An 18,439-nucleotide genomic window follows, 5' to 3' on the forward strand; every position below is an offset into this window, starting at 1 on the left:
AGCCCAAGGTATGTGGAAGGAAAATAGGGCCCATTATAATAATGAAGCATGTTACTTTAGAAGAAGTTGTAGAATAGAAAAAGGACAGACACAAATGGGAATGCAGTATTCATGAGAAATCCCTTAAAATGGTACCTCTTCCTGCTACAGCCATTATTCCTGGCAGCAGGAGTGGGAAATGATGCAAAGACATTTGAACTTTTATGGGAAAATTGTATATTAAAGTTAAAAATGATGACTAAGATCAAATAAATTGGATATTTGGGGAAGACATGGTAGGCCCGGAGAATACTGGAAGAAAACTTAACAGCCCTGTAGCCTACTTTGTATAATTATGAAATGTGATTATGCAGACTAAGACAAGGGCAACAAACAAATGAGGATAAAACAGCATTTCTTTGGCCTAAGAGAAACATAATGACAAGCTTGTTCTGCAATTCAGTAAATAAAACATATTCTAAAGACAAAAAGATTGAAATAAAAGCCATTAGAAAAATAAAGTCAGTAATTTTGTGGCCTACTGATTTCCAGTGAAGTTTATCTTTCCCTTCTTCAGTGACTGTAGAGTCTAAAAACCCAAATTATTGGGACACCTGGGTGGTTAAGCATCTGCCTTCTGCTCAGGTTGTGATCCTGGGGTCCTGGGATCAAGTCCTGCATCGGGCTCTCTGAATGGAGCCTGCTTCTTCCTCTGCCTATGTCTCTGCCTCTCTCTTGCTGTGTCTCTCATGAATAAATAAATAAAATCTTTAAGAAAATAAAAAAAACCCAAGTTATTAACTTTATTTTTTATGTTTGAATAACCAGCCTTTAACTTGTAGGTTAAACAATAGATCTACATGAAGAATTATCAACAGAGGCAGGTAAGGCAATTCATAGTTGCTTATAACTAACATCCATTTTATGGAATTATCAGTTTTGGGAAAATGAAAACACTGAGAGTCCATTCATCCATCACACTAGCTAGGATGCTTTGTGTCTATATGCATGTGTATCAGCAACATAGTGTTTTCTGTTGCTTTGTAATATTTCTTAATGATCTTAATGATCTCAGAGTGAAATTTTCATCTCCAAGTTGATTTTTCTCATTCTGATTCCCAGTGAACTGACACAGCCCAATTATCTTCAAAGAGTTATCACGTTCAAATCCCAACTTCAATGTTTATTTGATTATAGTAAGATGGGTCGGCCAGTCCTGCTGCCATCAAGAAGACAAGCTGTATGTCATGGAAAAGTTTGCTTTTATTATAAGCCTTTTTCTCTTGGCCAAGTTAACTTTTTAGGTTAGCCAGACCCTATATTAAGTCCAGGTGGTCTCGGAGGCAACAGACAGCATAGATTTTGATAAATGGCATCATTAACACCTTTGGATATAAATAATGGCAGCCCTCACACAAAAATCTAAATAAGTGATAAAAAGTCTTATCTTTTATGATTTTATAACAATTAAACTCTTAAAACTAGACTATAAATCACTTTTAAAAAACTGAAAACAGCTAATAAAGTGTAGAATCTTTACTAATGAAAGAAAAACATTTGACTTCTGTTACTACCTAATAAAAGTGTATTTTGTTTTCATTACTCATTTACTAGGCATTTTTTTCCTTACTCCTGTGACACTTGGCTATATAAGTAGTACTAGATTTTTAAAGACTTGAGGGGGACCTTCTATCTGAGACTCTAATTGGTCAAATCAGCTTTAACCTGACTTACAAGTAGACACACCTACATGATGACTGGCAGCATTTGAAACATTCACACCCTGGGGGTTTGTGGCTGTAAATTTTAGCCACTCCAGCTTTTGAGAAATGCAAATGATGAAAATTCATCAAAGGGCTGCCATAATTCTCACAGCTGACTAGGTGGGAGCATTTCTGACTACTCAAAATTAATAGCTTCCAAGGTCTTTATAAGAACAGTTGTGACTGAGAAATATACTCACAAACAAATAAGCAATTCTCTTCCAAGTTCTGTTAGAGGCATGAAAGAGCAACTCTTTAGAATAATCTAGGGGGATTATTAAAGGGGAGACGAGCTACCTTTACACCTTTTATGATAACAAGCATACCCCCAACATTTACAAACACCTGCTATGTGCCTTGCCCAGAGCTGGGCATATACATGACTCTCCTTAAACGTCTGGTGAATGAATGAGCAAGGCAGGACTGTTTGCTGGTGCTCCATGTGGAGTAGCCAGCAATTACAATGAGGACATAACACTGACAGAGCTGCTGTCCCATGTCACCAAAGTGCTAGGTACAAAACCACCACTGAATACACAGTTACGACTGCACTGACTTGGTCATATTCAGTATAAAGATTGTAACTTTTTCACATAAAATCTCACTCCTCCCAAAGCCAGTGTCAATCTTAATTTAGGCATGAAGCAGTGAAGACAGATTTGAGGACATTCATATGTGCCGCCAACAATTTTTGAAAATAAGCCGTTTCAGATCTGTGTGAATTTAATACTGCATATTTAAGATTACTCACTCAGTTGGACTAACTCAAATGCTCACATTTTCTATCTTTTCTGATGATGTTATTTGCCTCTTTCAGGGACTGAAGGACCTGTCATTGTCCTAACATTCAACAGAAGAAATCCAGTTTCCAGTTATCTGTGGGGACATGCTTATGTGACAGATTTTTGCAGAGAAGAGATATACTTTTCTTTGGTCTCATCTGGGGCACTCGAAAACTTCCTCTTCTTGAATGAACATGGTCATGGAGAGGGAGACTCAAAACAAAGAAGGACTAGAAATCAGGAGACATGAACCTTGGTTATGTCCCAAGTCCTGACATGACTTTCAACAAACTTGGTCTGGGCCTGTGAGTTCTCATTTCTAAAATGAGAAGCTGTGGAGTACCCAAATCTTTAAGGCCCCCTGACATAGAATCTCTTTGCCGGCTGCAGAAGAAAGCCTGCTGCTCTCTGCTTCAGACTTTTTGGTGGTCAAAGAAACAATCAACATGCTCTCACTGTCTAGGCTTAAACTCGTCTATCATTAACTTTGACAAGATTATTGGTCCCTAGAAATTACCTTTTAGAATTGGTGACCTATGATAATGAAAAATTAACTAATGCTCCCAAGCTAGATGCAAAATAAATGACAGACAGCATATTAACCAGTGGCCCAGAGAGCATCATTTGGGGAATTTGGTCCTTAACTACATAATCCCAGGCCCCACATCGGATTTACTGCATCAGAATTTCCTCATTTGGCACCTTGTCCACATATCCAGGAAAAGCTTCCCAGCAAATTCTGATGCCTTTTGCTTCCAGCTCTCCCTACCCTTGAAAGCAGTGATTTAAATATTGTTTATCTATCAGGTGGAGAGGATGGTGTGATGCAAACCACACAGTGAGATACCAGGATCTCTCATAACAGACGGGGTCAGGAAGCCGGCAGGCAGTGTTCTATTTTTGCCTACATAGCTGTTTGCTATTTAAAAATTCAAGGGGGCTGAGGGCTTGGTTGGTGCAGGTGAATTTATCTAAGGCTTACTGGATGCTCCCTGTGGCTATGGTTGGTAGCATTATAATTTGAGTGGTGAGCAGATTTGCAATTTTTATATTAAATTTGGAATGCTGGTTATAAAACTGTTGAGAATGCATTTAAGTGATGGATGGTAAATAGATGTCCAAAACAAATCCAAGGCCAGTAGCCAGTTTCTTTTTTTTCTTTCTTTCTTTCTTTTTTTTTTTTTTTGGTGCTGCTTTGGGAAAATTATTTGGAAAATAAAGGTGAGAAATGGTTCTATGAGTACAAACTGAAAGTCCCTATACAAATTAAATCACCTCTTGCCTAATCATTTTTTCCCCATCTCACTGGTATTTACTGGGCACTCAGAGACTGCCAGACATGAGACAGAACAGTTGCTCTAACACAGCAATCTTTCATGTTTTACTCAAAGGCTGTGAAAATATTTTTCTCTCTTAGCTCTGTAGGGAGAAGGGAGCCCCCTTGGGGATGTGGCCAGTGGGGGCTGATCTGTCTGACACTCCACGACTCATGACTCACTGTGATAACTCAGTTATCCTGCAGACCAGCACACATCATGTTCCACGTGACTTATGCTCTCATCATTAAAAGTTCCCTTAGCATTTATTTGGATGGTATATTTTAATACATAACATAGCCCATGTTCATAGTTCGTCTCCTTGCCTCTAGACAAACTAACACAAACCTGCTTCAGAATCACTCTTGGGGAAGATTATAAAAGGGTCCTCGATGCTGGATTCCAACGCCTAAACTGCTCTCAGATAGTTCTCCAGAGAGGTGAGGTGCCCACTAGGCTCTAGCACTTGGAAGCGAGGGCTACTTGTTAAATGGATTAAAATAAAAGTCCTCTAAAGATCAGAATTTGGCATCTCTGAACGTCCTAGAATGAGCAGCTCTCAGTGACCCTTTATTTTTTTTTTAATTTTTATTTATTTATGAGAGTCACACAGAGAGAGAGAGAGAGGCAGAGACACAGGCAGAGGGAGAAGCAGGCTCCATGCACCGGGAGCCCGACGTGGGATTCGATCCCGGGTCTCCAGGATCGCACCCTGGGTCAAAGGCAGGCGCTAAACCGCTGCGCCACCCAGGGTTCCCTCTCAGTGACCCTTTAATTTTCCAGCCCCATGTCCTGCTATTCATTAAATACGTTCGGAGCCCACTAGACCACTGCTACAGAAAGCAAGGGGCAGGGGCACTAGGTCTTCATTATTCATGCTAATGGTTGAGATGGAATATGGTGTTAAAATAGTCTTTCTCTTCAGCTTCTTGATGAGCTACATTCTGATTTGATGGACTCTTAGACTATGATGTGGATAAACAGGTAAACTTCATGGACAATAGACATTAACAGTAATTCTGCCTTTTCCATAGCGAAAGGAGAACATTTGTTTCTTAGCATATAACTTGACTGATGTTTAAAGGGATTATACTACTGATTCTAATATAGTAAAAAATTTTTCATACAGAAATGATTTGCATGATAAAATTTCAAAGACATGCTCTCCAGCAGATGCTGCACATTACTTCATAGCCACTTTCAATAACATATTTTATCTGAGGCTTTCACAATCTTTTACAAACTAGCTGTGGCATTATCATTTTACAGATATGAAATTGAAAAACATAGGGCTTAATTTGATTAAGATTCTATACAAGGGCAACGAAGAGAAGTAGAGAAAGAAAGTCAGAAGGAGCTATTATCTTATACCATACATGTCAGTATATCAAGAGGACAAATTAATTCATGAAAAAAAAGGGAAACCTATTTAGAATCCAGAAGAAACTGCTAACATTAAGGAAAAAAAATAAAAATAAAACAACAATTTTAAAAACCTTGAATAATGCAGCACCTCCATCGAGGGCTTAGCCTACTCAGTCAATCTGAAAATAGAATGAGCACAACAAGGCTCATGAATGATCCAAGATCACCTGCAGCCAATCTATTCTTCTTTACTATTATATAGGACAAAGAACTTTGTTTTCTTTTTTATTCTGAAATTTGTCACTATACAAAGGCAATGGACTAAGTTTTCCTTTGGTTTTTGCTTTGCCCCTGTCCTCAAACCTCATGCCTGCATTTCATGGGACCCAGTGGCTTCTTGTCCTTTCAATTCACGAGTTTGATTTGCATGGAATATACATTATAGCTAATAATCAACAACCCCTTTTAATTGGTGCACCACCCAAATGTATACAAAGTATCCCGGAGGGGTCTTCAGTTGACATCATTCTCCTTAAGGAGATAATATAGTACACAGTAAATCATTAAGTAAATAAATATTAAGTAAACAGGGAAATGACAGGACAGCTGAATGGGTAAGGAATCCTTAAAACTTTGTCACTACTGGAGGCAAGGCCCTGGGACTCTCAGTCTCCCCAGTTCTGTATGTTCTTTTCCTAATCTTGGTTCTTTGTAAATGGGGTCTTTATGAATGGTTAAGCAATTACCAAATTTCTTCAAAGGGAAAGTATGCACATGTGAATCAGAAGTCATGTTGATAGCTTTAAGAATGTGCACAGAGGCGGTGCCTGAGTGGCTCAGTCAGTAAAGCATCCCACTCTTGATCTCAGCTCAGGTCATGATCTCAGGGTCCTTAGATCAAGCCCCGTGTCAGGCTCATGCTGGGCATGGAGTCTGCTTGAGATTCTCTCTCTCCCCCTCTCTCTGCCCCTCCCTCCTCAGCTCTCTCCCTCTCAAAAAAAAAAAAAAAAAAGAATGTGCACAGAAGAGTAGCCCACCAAGAATGTGGAAACTACCTGTATGTCTGTGAAGAGGATTCTGGAAATCTGGTAAGGTGGTATGCCAACTTTGTTACTAGGACCACTGCTCATGGCAAAATGATCAATGGTTTGATAAATGGATAAAGCATGTGCAGACTGGGGAAATGACAGCTCGCTGGTGAGAAGCCATAGCTCTAGGCTTTTCTGAGTGAGGTGTCTCTTATAACCCAGTACGTCCCTTTAGGTATGTTGGGAAGCAGTGCTATCTCTCTTATACCTTCTTAGGTCACTAGATCACTCAATGCTAAGTATAGCCTATGGGAGTTCTGTGAGTCTGAGTGGTTAGCTCGACCCAAGAAGACCTAAGAGCACTGCAACTGGTTACTTCTAGGGGCTAGATTAAGAGAAATTCACATTCTATGTACCCATCTTTGAATAATTTCAACCTTTTACCATAAACATGTAACTTATCTGAAAAAAAAATCACTGAAAGAAAAAAGAAAATCTCCATAAAAGGAAGTGTCAACCATCAAACTTCTTTAGAGACATATACCCCAGGAAAAACAGGGCTAAACTTCCAGAAGGAAGTGTGAATGAATAGGATATAGTTCAGAGTTCCAAAAGATTACAAGCTATAACCTAAAGTTTTAAAGTAAATAGAGATTCTCTATCTTGGCAAGTAGTTAGAAATCCTGTGTATTTTGAATTCAAGTGTATTTTTTCAATATTTTTTCAGCTTGATTAAAAATGTGAAACCTTGTGTAACTTGGTAAATTTAGTATGTATCATTTAAAAGAAATCAAGAGTAGTTTGCTACTTGTATAGAAATAATGACCCCAATTTAGTGAAGGAGTAAGATAAATAAAACATGTTCCCACTTGGCTATGAAACAGTCATCTGTGAGAGGAAATTTTCAGCATCCTTCTTTATATGAATCGTTTTGATATTCCTCAAGAAGCTACATCTTTCACAAGTCAAGTGATTTCTAGGATGTTGTCAGGCCAAGTAGATTATTTGGAAGTGGCTGATTACTTCAGTAAGATTAACATCAAATACAGAGATGGCAATAATAAGAACAATAACACACACAAGCAATCATAACTGCTGAAAACCTAATAAACAATATTGACCTCAAGTTTCCACAAACACTTAGCAAGTAAGATTATGTGAAGGTAGGTTGTACAAAAGGAAAGTAAACTTTATGTTAGAAATATAGCTGATATTCAACTTGACATTTAAGCTTCATCTTGAAAATGTTAAATGAGCAATATTGTTGTCCTCTCATTGAAACAAGATTTATCTAGATCTACAATGACATGCTGCTGTATTTTTACAGATCACATTTTTTCCCTCCATTTTTAGCTTTATAGTATTGTTTGGTAAGAAAGAGTAAATGGGATCCAACCACCTGGGCTTCCACACTGGCTTCTGCTGACCAGTTGTGTGACAAGAGGCAAGTCTCTGGCTCCAACCATGGGAGGTCATGAATGGCAAGAGCATAATACAACACCCGGGCACCATCAGCTCTCATCAGTCAGTGACTGATGAGTGACTGACTTCATCATCAGTCAGTGATGAAGAAACTAGTCAGAGTGTGGCCATTGTAAAGCTCAATGGCATCCCTTCAGACTTTGTAATCAGCACAACTTTCCTTTCTACGGGCACTGTTTGTTTTAGGATATTACCACACAACTGAAAATCACTATTCACATCACCTCCTGTCTTTCAAATATATGCATACTAGTGCCTGTAAGTTCTTAACATTTTTTCCTTTAGAAGAAAGAAATTATAGGTCACCAGGTTGGATTCAACACAGAAAAGCAATTTCCAATCTTGGGTGTCATTTCGGTCCTGAACCTGTCTTCAGGAAAAAGTTTTCCATGAAAAGTCATACATGGATTGAATGGAAATTCTATCTGAGTTTCAAACATTCAGACCTTCTTTAATATCATCTAGTAGTTTCCTACAGCACTCGGGATCAAACGCATGGCCCTACATGGTACAGTCCTACTGATTTCCCTGCCCTCATCTGACCACATCTGACATTCCAGAGGTCTTTTTATTATGGGAACATGCTAGGCTTGGTACCATTCCAGGGCCTTTGCATTTGCTGTTCCTGCTACAGAAGATATGCTCACCTCCTGGTTTTTATGCCTGCCTCCTTTTCAACATTCAAATTTCTCCCGGCCTGCTCAGCACTCACGCCGCATTATCACATTACCTTGGCACTTAACGTTACCTAAAATTATCATACTTACTCAGTTGTTTGTTTGTATATTGCTCATTCTCTCTGCTTCATGAGAGGAGAGGATGTGGCTGTCTTGCTCACAATGGTATTCAGCGTGCAATTGTTCAATATAGACTTGTGACTGACTGACATCAGCTCGATTTTCCTCATTCGAGGGTCACTTAACTTTTTTAGAAGGTATGTAATACACTCTTCCCTTGAGAAGAATTTTATGTAAGTAATCATCTCTGCTCATTAATTTCACCTGCTAACAGGCAAATTCTTTGATTCACATGTGCACATCACTGTTAACCCCAGGTGTGTTTTTTTCTATTATATTTTCAAAGATTGCTTCTGTTTTGAGGTTTTGTTTAAAAACACTGATTAGAGCTGTGCACTCTTCTTTGCAAACTTCTGTCTCTCACCTCATATTTCAACTAAAATGTCATTTCATCAGAAAGCCAACTCTCAAACAACCTTATGCCCAACACCTTCCGCCCCATTACATTTTATTGATATTTTTCCTAGAAGGCATGCAGCTCACCTAAGATGGTAGCTGTCACACAGCACACATATTCCTTAAGTGCTAGTTATTAGATTACTTTGTTTACTGACAGACTGTCCAATATGAATTGAGGATATGTTCTTATCCACCACTGCATTACTAGAATATACTCTATTTGCCTAAAGAGTATGGCCTGAAACTAATGGCACTGAAAAAAACGGATATGAAATTAACCACAGAATGAATTATATATATATATATATAATTGATATGATATAAATACATTTATATATACATTTATATATACATTATATATATAATTGATATGAAATAAATACATTTATATCATAGGGGAATTCAGTAAGTTAATATGAAAACCTGCACATTATTAAAGTATTGGTATTATAATCAAGCAAGTAATGAGCTGTAAAGCTCACTTTAAAAACAAGTCACTCTCTACATTAATATATACATAATACTTCCAATTTTTCTAGTCAATATTAACTTGGGACATGAATAAATTACAGAAACTTACTAACTTGACTTTGATGCAGTTACTTCTGGAACTGCAGCTTCTTGAGGAACACTTCATACCTGAACAATTCATACCTGAAACTTCTTTAATTTTTAATTGAACACTATTAGTACTTAACGACAGGATTTCAGATAACTCAATTTTACCAGAACTCAAGGAGCCATTTTATTTGTAAAGAGGAATTTTTCTTTATATGCATATCAGATAAGAAAGAGGAGAAGGTATGGAAAGGTAAAGGAAACATTAGTTATTTTTATGTGAACTTAATTAGAAAAAAAATACGACTAAATTATTTTTTTAGGATATCATAAGAAACTATAAAAATAGTGCTAAAAAGTAATACGTAGGGAAAGCAGGCATTAGACAATGACTACTGACTGATCTGCAGTCAGGTCAAAGCAAAATTCCCAAGGAGCCGGGGCCAATGCAAGGTTTCCTTTAGTTGAAATAAAAGTAAATAAATAATAGTTGGAAGATACGCATTAATTTTAAGAATACTTTTCTTTGCTAAAAGTATTTTATCTTTTTAAAGATTTATTTATTTATTTATTTAATTTATTTATTTATTTGAGAGAGAATGAGTGAGCATGAACGGGGGGAGGGGTAGAAGGGGGGTGGAGTGAGGGGAGAGGAAGAGAAAGAGAGGGGGAGAGGGGGAGAGGGGGAGGGGGAGAGGGGAGAGGGAGAGAGAGAGAGAGAGAGAGAGAGAGAGAGAGAGAGAGAGAGAATATACTCCAGCAGACTCCCCACTGGAGCCCAACATGGGGCTTTATCTTAAGACCCTGAGATCATGACCTGACCCGAAACCAAGAGTTGGACCCTTAACCAATTGAGCCACCCAGGCTCCCCAACTAAAAAGTATTTTAAAAACTAGGCTTTGTCCAAAGAGGAAAAGATTAACAATGTATCAAAACACCCTAGATATCTGACCAGATGCATGAAATGCCTCCTTGCTTCTAGATAATTCCATATTTATGATCTACCTCCCATCCATGTTTGATGGCAAATTAAGTTTTAAGACTTAACTTCTCAATAAGTGGAAGTCTAAGCATTAATATGAGAAAGGGCAAATCTATATTGAGGGATTTATTACTACTTCATTTTAATAGGTCTTATAGTTGAGAAGTTATAAATTGATTAAAATATGTATTTAAATAAAAATCATTGTAAAATTTATGAAAAAGAGAATTCATTTACCATCACTTTACTATCACTTTCAAACTCTTGTGTTCAGTAAATGTTTAAATTGTGTAGAATGGAAATGGAACACAGAACAGAAGTTAAAAAGCTACCTTTGACAGATGAGTAATTACAATAAAACTTGGTGACACTTATAAGCTGATACCTAAAGCTGGGGGAACACTGATAATGCAATCAGCTCATTTACTTTATAAAATAAATGTTCTTAATTGGAGATAATGATTTCATAACTTACCTCTGCATACTTTAATTTCAATGTTTTATGCATTTCTCGAAAACGACTGTAGCGCCTGAATACAGTCCATGTCTCATCTAGGACAGTAATCTATTAACCGGGAAAATCAAAATAAATCAGCATTAATTAGAGGAAAAAAATGACTAGCATTTAAAAAAATAATTTTAAAATTAACAAAAAGTGATTAGCATGTAAAATTTCTCCAGAACTGAAAACATTAATCTAGCTGCATAAATAAGACTTATAAATAATAAGCGTACCCTACTTAAGGATGCATCTCTGGTTTCCAAATCTGCTTATAAGCAATATGTGCCCATGTAAAATGAGAGACAGTTACCTCTTAATGGTTTATAAAGTGTCCCTTAACCCTTCGCTTGGTTTTGTAGAAAGTAAATCCCATAGGGTGACCTTTCTGTTATGGCACTGTGCCCATATAAAATGTCAGTGTAGGTTACCACATGCCACCATGGTGGACAGGATGGAAAAAAATGAGGGAAAGAAAAGCTGAGAAAAAAAGGAGGAGAAGGAGGACGAAGAGGTGGAAGGAGAAAGAGGACAAAGAAAAATGAGAGAACAAAATTTCTGTATTTCAATTATTAGTATAAAAACATACAATATATTTACTGTATTTTAGAGAAGAATTCTCAACCCAGGCTTTAACTGGTAGTTGAACTTACTGTTCCTGTTGAATGTGCTGACTGGTGTACATACAGAGGCCCTGAGGCACATCAGCTCACATACCAAGGTCACAGGGACAATGGGAGAGGGAGGCAGGGAGACCCCACCAGCCTTCACAGTCACAGGCTAAGGAGTCTCAAATTTCCTTTACAATTCCCACATTTCTTCTGAGCTCTAAACCCATGTACCCACCTTGGAGACATCATTCTTTACAGGCACACCACAAGATCTTCAAAATCATCTTGTCTAAAACTCCACATGCTCTCTCATCTCAACTCTAGTTCTTGTCTGGTGTATTTCACCACAGCACCCAGCAAGCTCCACCAGACAGATGCTGAAGCCACGCCTAACTGTCTTCTCTCCACCGTGACCACAGTCCAACAGGTCCTGGGTCTTGCTCTTTCTACTTTGTAAACATTTCTTCAAGCTCTATCCTTCCATCCTCTATGGTCATCACCCATATCACTCTGGGCCATCAGGTCTCAGATGGCCTTTACTAGGGACTCCTCCAGCTGTCTGCATCCACATTTTCCCCCTCCAACCCCTTCTCTGCACAACTGATGGGGTAGCTTTTTAAAACTTAAATCCATTCCACACACTCTCCCTTAAGACCCCCTCGTAGTTTCATGCTGTTCAAAGAAAAAAAAAACCAACATTTTTAATCTTAAAGACCCGAATTTTAAATTTTTAAACCACAGCCTGCAGCGGCCTTACTTCTAGACTGTCTCGCCTTAGGTGTCTTCACTTGTGCCATACTCCCTGAACGCACATACTCCTTCACCCCAGGGCATTTGCATGGGCTTTGTATGGGAAATTTTACTCTGTACATTACAGCAATGCCCTTCTCAAGCATTATAATTCAGCCTGATTCTCACATGTAAACCAGCAGTAGTAGGGAGAATACTCATGTGGGTAGCTTCAGGAGGAGTAAGTCTTCAGTCTCAGCCAGTCTCAGGTTCACTTATTTCCCAAAGTGGCAACTGATATGATTTTAGGTTACATAAGGATGTACTTTGCTTTTTTAATTTTTTTTATTTTGATTTATTTATGATAGTCACACACACACAGAGAGAGAGAGAGAGAGAGAGGCAGAGACACAGGCAGAGGGAGAAGCAGGCTCCATGCACTGGGAGCCCGATGTGGGACTCGATCCCGGGTCTCCAGGATCGCGCCCTGGGCCAAAGGCAGGCGCCAAACTGCTGCGCCACCCAGGGATCCCTACTTTGCTTTTTTAAATGAATTTCCAGCATTCTGGTTCTGTATTCATTATTTACAATGGATTTTTTAATTGTAGCAGATTTCTTCTTACCAGTTCTCTCTAAAATGGTACTTCTATAAGGAAAAAAGGTAAGTAGATTTCAAAAAAAAAATCATTAAATAAAAATAGTACAGTAGCTCAGCAGCTGTAAGATTTGAAAGCTGGTATGCAAGTCACTCAAGCTTGGAAAACACTGCTCCCTGCTGCTAAGCTGGGGCAGGAGGGTTTTCTCTCTGTCCTCTTGGTTCTCTTCTCTTCAACAGAAGACACTGTGATGGGGCCACCACTATAAGCATGGCTGTGAGGGTTTCCTTAGGGTGAGAACACAGCAATACATCACTTTGACTAGACACACCAAGTGTCGAAGAGAAAACAGGCAGGGCCATGCTGCTGCCCATGTACCAAGAGAGCCCAAAAAGGTAATGGAGCCATATTTATGACCTGGGAGCAGTAAGACGCTGGATACTCACAGATGAGACCTTGCTGTGTTGGGACTCTAAATTCCACAGAAAATCACCAAAGAAGCCTAGGAATCCCTCATCCCTCAGACTCTCCTGAGTTCCCTGTGTTACTTCCACTACATCTCTTTAACTCTTAGTCAATTATCAGCAAAATCCCCTAGATCCTTAGCCTCTTCCAAGAACATCCCCTTCATCTTTACTGTAATGGAAGGCTGGCTCTCCCCTGAGGATCGACTTCCCTGGTAGCGCTCTCAGGTAGACTGTTTTTTCCCCAACCCTTCCTCCCATGTGCTGGGATTTAGGTAGGCATTGTTGTCCTCCTACCTAGCTTTTAAACCATTGCTCTTCTATCTGTTCTAAAATCCCCCTCTGTGAAGCTCATGCCTTCAGATCCTACACTCCACTCATCTTGCCTGAAGTTTCCAACTCACCTTAGACTCTTCCCCGATTCTTTCAAGGTCTCCCTGTCATCTGCTCCAACACTTTGGAACTCCTGCCATGAATCTTGGTAATTCCATTGAGACACAAATGATCCCTCCAATACCCTGACCTGTTCCTCAATCTTCACCCTGGTTCTTTCCTCACTCCACCTGGAAACCATGGGCAATCATGACAACCATTTCCCTTGCATTCAACCTCAGATCTCTTCCTCCTGCTCTTGAAATTCCCTGGACTAATAGCTAAACCATAACCTTAGTGAAATCCAACTGTCTGCTTACTTCGGGCCTGCACGTGCCTAGCAGAATGTGACTGAAGAAAACATACCACCAAGTGGACTGACTGGTCTCATCTGAAAGTCACAATTCTCCCTTTCAGGTCAGCCTGGATGCCTCCCACTAGGCATATCCCATTTTCCAGTTCTATCCACTCTTCTCTTAGATAACAGTTTTGTAAATAGTTTACCCTATCTGTATCCTCAAGCCTTCATCACTTTTCTCCCTGTCCTCAGCTGATAACCTTAATTCCCATTTCACTGAGAAAATGAAAGAAATCAAAAGAACATTTCCCCAGGTACCTTCAAGAAAGTCTCCCCAGTTGCCACCATCTCCTTATATCTCATGTTTTTCCTTGTTACCAGGCATGACACATGGATCAGTGCTCTTGTTAAGGTTAAGGCCTTTTCTTAAACACTGGATTCCATCCCCTCTGGCCTTCTGAAGGATATTGCAATGTATAATGTTCTCTTCTCTATTCTGCACCAACACGTTCCCATTCTGTACTAGGTATACCCATCATCATCTAAATAAGCTATTATTTCTCTCATCTTAAACTCCCACCCTAGCCTCCCTTTCCTTTCTAATTACCACTCCATTTCTATCCTTCTCATCAATAACAAAACTCCTTGGAAGAGTTTATTCTTGATACCTCAATTTCTTTCCATTATCCCTCGAATCCATCGCAATCTACTCACCATTCCACTCAAACTACTTTTATCTCATCAACAATGCCATATTGCTAATCCACTGGTTAATTCTTGGTCTTGATCTTACTTGATCTATCAGTAGGATTTGATGTACCTGACAGCTCCTCCTTGTAATACCTTTTTCATTTGGCTTCCATGCTGCTACACTTGCTTACCTTAATTTTCCTTGCTGAGCTTTCTCTTCATCTCCCTGACCTCTAAACATCAGTGTCCCAGGGCTTAGTCCTTGAACATGTTTTATTTTCTACCTGCACTCACTCCTTTAATGATCTCATCCCATCTCATAGCTTATATTTAAATGCTGATGATTCCCTGGATGCTCCTGTCTGATCCCTGAGCCCAGACTCATATATTCTACTGCCTACTTGAATGTCTAATTGCACATCATACTCACCATGGCTTAACTTATCAAAATTAATCTCCCAAACTCCTTCCCCTTCCTACCTCCCCATCTCAGTAAATAGCAATGCTACTCAACTACCTGTTCAATCCAAAAACTCTGGCATTATCCTTGATGTTCCTTTTCCTCTCATAGCTCATATCCAGACAGCAAATCCTTTCTACCGAATTCCAAAACATAATGAGACTGACCAGTTCTCACCATCACCACTGTTCACATCTTGGTCTAAGCCACCATCCGCTCTTGTGTGGGTTATTTTTAACAGCCTCCTAATTGATCTCCTTGTTTCTGCTTTTGTCTCCCCATGCCCCGCCCCCACCTCCCTTCATTCCTTTCTCACACCATAGATGAAGTGATCTTGTTAAAAATGAAGTTAGATAGGGCCATATCTTTGCTCAAAGAGGACAACGTCCTTCCAACCTGTCTTATCTCACTCAGGGTACAATCAAGTTCAACTGACCCACACAGAATGCTATGATTTGCCTCCTCTCTGGCATCATCTCCAACCACTCGCTCCCTTGCTCATTCTGGTTTCCTCACTTATCTGGAACACTTCAAACATGTTACACAGTAAGGATGGCCTCAGGGACTTTTCACAAGATTTTTCCTCTTTCTGAAATACTCTTTCACATGACCAGCTCCCTCAATTCCTTTAGGTCTGGATTCAGTATAAGCAGCCTTGCTGTAAATCACTGCTAGTACTGCTGCTCCAAAATTAAATACGGTGTCCTACTAATCTCCCACACTTCTCCTCTCCCACCCGCCCTCATGGGACTCAACACCACCTTTCTAATCTCAGTTCCCAGTGGATCAGAAATCTTGAACTTTAGACAACTTAACCCAGAAATATGGCATATTCATTGGTCTTTTGCAGTCTTTTGAATGGCCTCCTCGGTTGTATACCCCATTCTATAAGTAGGGAGCTCCTGGTCAGCCTCCAGGGGCATCCAAACCACAATTCCTCTCTTGGCAGCTTCCCCACACTTCTCTCCCTGGAGAAATCATTCCCTCCTCCATGATTCCTTAGCATGTAGTTCACAGCTTAACCAGAGAACATACCACAGGATATAAGTTATGTAATGAAAGTTGTATTAAGAAACCTATAGAACTGGTATTAGTTATATAAATGTCTTTCTACCCTAAAAACTTTCAAGCCTTCTAAGAGAATGAGCTTTTGGCAGTAACTGGGGTAGAGGGGGAGAACTCTCACTGTAGAAATAAACCTTTATTGAGCTACTACTATGTGTTAGGTGCCACACTAGATGTTGGCAGTTTGCTGAAAGATATACTTAAGATTATTTTTCTTTTCCAATTAGGTAAGAGTTCCAAGCTTGGCCCAGATCTGTCAACATGGCACTCAAGGCCTGCTGCCACCCTGTCCATATACCCTGTTCTGGTTGGTATACGGTTTCTTTGAGGTTCACCTGAATCACGATGATTTTTTTTCTTTTTATAACTGCACTGAGAATATGCTGCCTTCTCAATATATTTGTAACACAAGTTTACAGTGGCACACATAGGGATTTCTAAATTCTTTACCTTGGAGATCTTTATCTGGCTCCAAGTTAAGTACAGGGATACAATGGCTCAAACTTCCTACTTTTTGTATAAAATATGTAAATCTCCCTTTGTCTGCCAACATGTGAACTGGAAGAGGACAAGGATGATGAAGCATCAAGGCCAGCCATGACCACTGCATAAATGGGGGGCAAGGCAACCACATATGTCCTCTCTCCACAGGAAACGTGGAGTCAAAGTCAAATCCCTTCTCTATAATGGAGACACCATCACCCCTGGAGGTGGGAAAAGGCACATGTGAAGTTTGGAACAACTACACAGAAAGGCGAAATATATATTAAAATCCTATTTTGCCCTAAATTAAAACTGGGCATGGGATGAGGTGTTGATGCAGAGAGAAGGAAAAGATGATCACTACGCCAAATAAATCAGGTCAAAATATTCGATTATTTTCTTCAATGTTGAGAAAGTAGGGCATCATTACTGCATATCTTTGAGGAGCAAATTCATTACTTCTCTGTTACTGGATGGCTCTGCTGATACAAATCCATCTTTTCTGGGCCATAAAATGATCAAGGGCAACTTAAACAACATAAACACATCCATAAGATGAAGTGTATTTACTTACAAACAATTCTCTATTGAGTCCTTTCCACAAATTTATGTTATATACATATTCTGCTGGTTTGAGAATTGTCGATTATAAGATCTGTCATCAGTATATATTCCTTTGTGTATATCTATCTGTATAAGAATGAGAATCTACAATTTTTCACCCAAAGAAAAATACTCCATGTAAATAGTTACCTGTAGAGTTCTCCCAAACAACATTTATTTTCTAACAACATTTTAAGGAGCTACCTAAAGTATATAAAATAAAATTCCTTCTCTTTAGTAACAGTTTGAAGGAAATCCTCAAATGCTAACCTAATATACACTATAAGTGTCTACATGAAAACTACATACTAAAGATTTGTCAGATTTTACAAAATACAGTCTTCTACAGAACTGTGAATATGCTTGAGGTAACATGAAATATATTACAAACATTGGAATTTATATGGTAGCAAATATTAATACATCAGACTTAATTAAAAGCTCAGACAATAGGCAGCCTGGGTGGCTCAATGGTTTAGTGCTGCCTTCAGCCCAGGATGTGATCATGGAGACCCGGGATCAAGTCCCACGTCGGGCTCCTTGCATGGAGTCTGCCTGTGTCTCTGCCTCTCTCTCTATCTCTGTGTCTCTCATGAATAAAAAAATAAAATCTTTAAAAATTAAAAAAAAAAAAAACCTCAGACAACTGTCACAAATGGAACTAAACTAGAAGTAGTAAAAAAAAAAAAAAGGCTGATATCTCATTAACTATAGCCTGCTATCATCCTCTAAGTCCTTGCTCTGGTCTGTGTCTAAGATGGACAAATCCTTCAAACGGTTTCTAATGGGCATGCTTGCCCTACCTTTGTGGAGTTCACTGTCTATCTTCACTGGGACTGCCAGGAACCTCTTCTGATCCCTTAGCTCATCTCTTTCCTTGGGATCACTCCTCCACAGGCCCAGGCTGGACTCCAGGTCAGTCTTCTGGCCACTGGAGGGCCAGCACCTCATTTCCCTAGCTCCCTCCACCTTCTGGTGGGGCCACATTAGAATAATTCCCCAAATCAGGCAGTCTATGGTGTTAGCTTTCTCCTCTGGGTGCTGTCCCCCTAAAGAAAGCAGAATGTACAAAATTTATAATATTTTTGACTCAGCAGGGTTACTCCTACTTGGAAAAC

At 39.3% G+C, this 18,439-nt stretch overlaps 1 protein-coding gene across 5 annotated transcripts in view; it reads right to left on the reverse strand.

Moving 5' to 3' along the window:
• Positions 1–18,439, reverse strand: part of KIF16B (kinesin family member 16B) — a 292,648-nt gene that overhangs the window by 46,357 nt on the left and 227,852 nt on the right. For all 5 annotated transcript variants that reach the window (XM_055345060.1, XM_055345069.1, XM_055345039.1 and 2 more), the window contains one exon: positions 10,927–11,016. In XM_055345060.1, coding sequence (XP_055201035.1) covers positions 10,927–11,016 — 90 coding nt within the window. The remainder of the gene's footprint in view (positions 1–10,926; positions 11,017–18,439) is intronic.

The sequence above is a fragment of the Nyctereutes procyonoides genome, unplaced genomic scaffold (genome assembly GCF_905146905.1).
Source record: "Nyctereutes procyonoides isolate TBG_1078 unplaced genomic scaffold, NYPRO_anot_genome, whole genome shotgun sequence".
NCBI classification, from domain to species: Eukaryota; Metazoa; Chordata; class Mammalia; order Carnivora; family Canidae; genus Nyctereutes; species Nyctereutes procyonoides.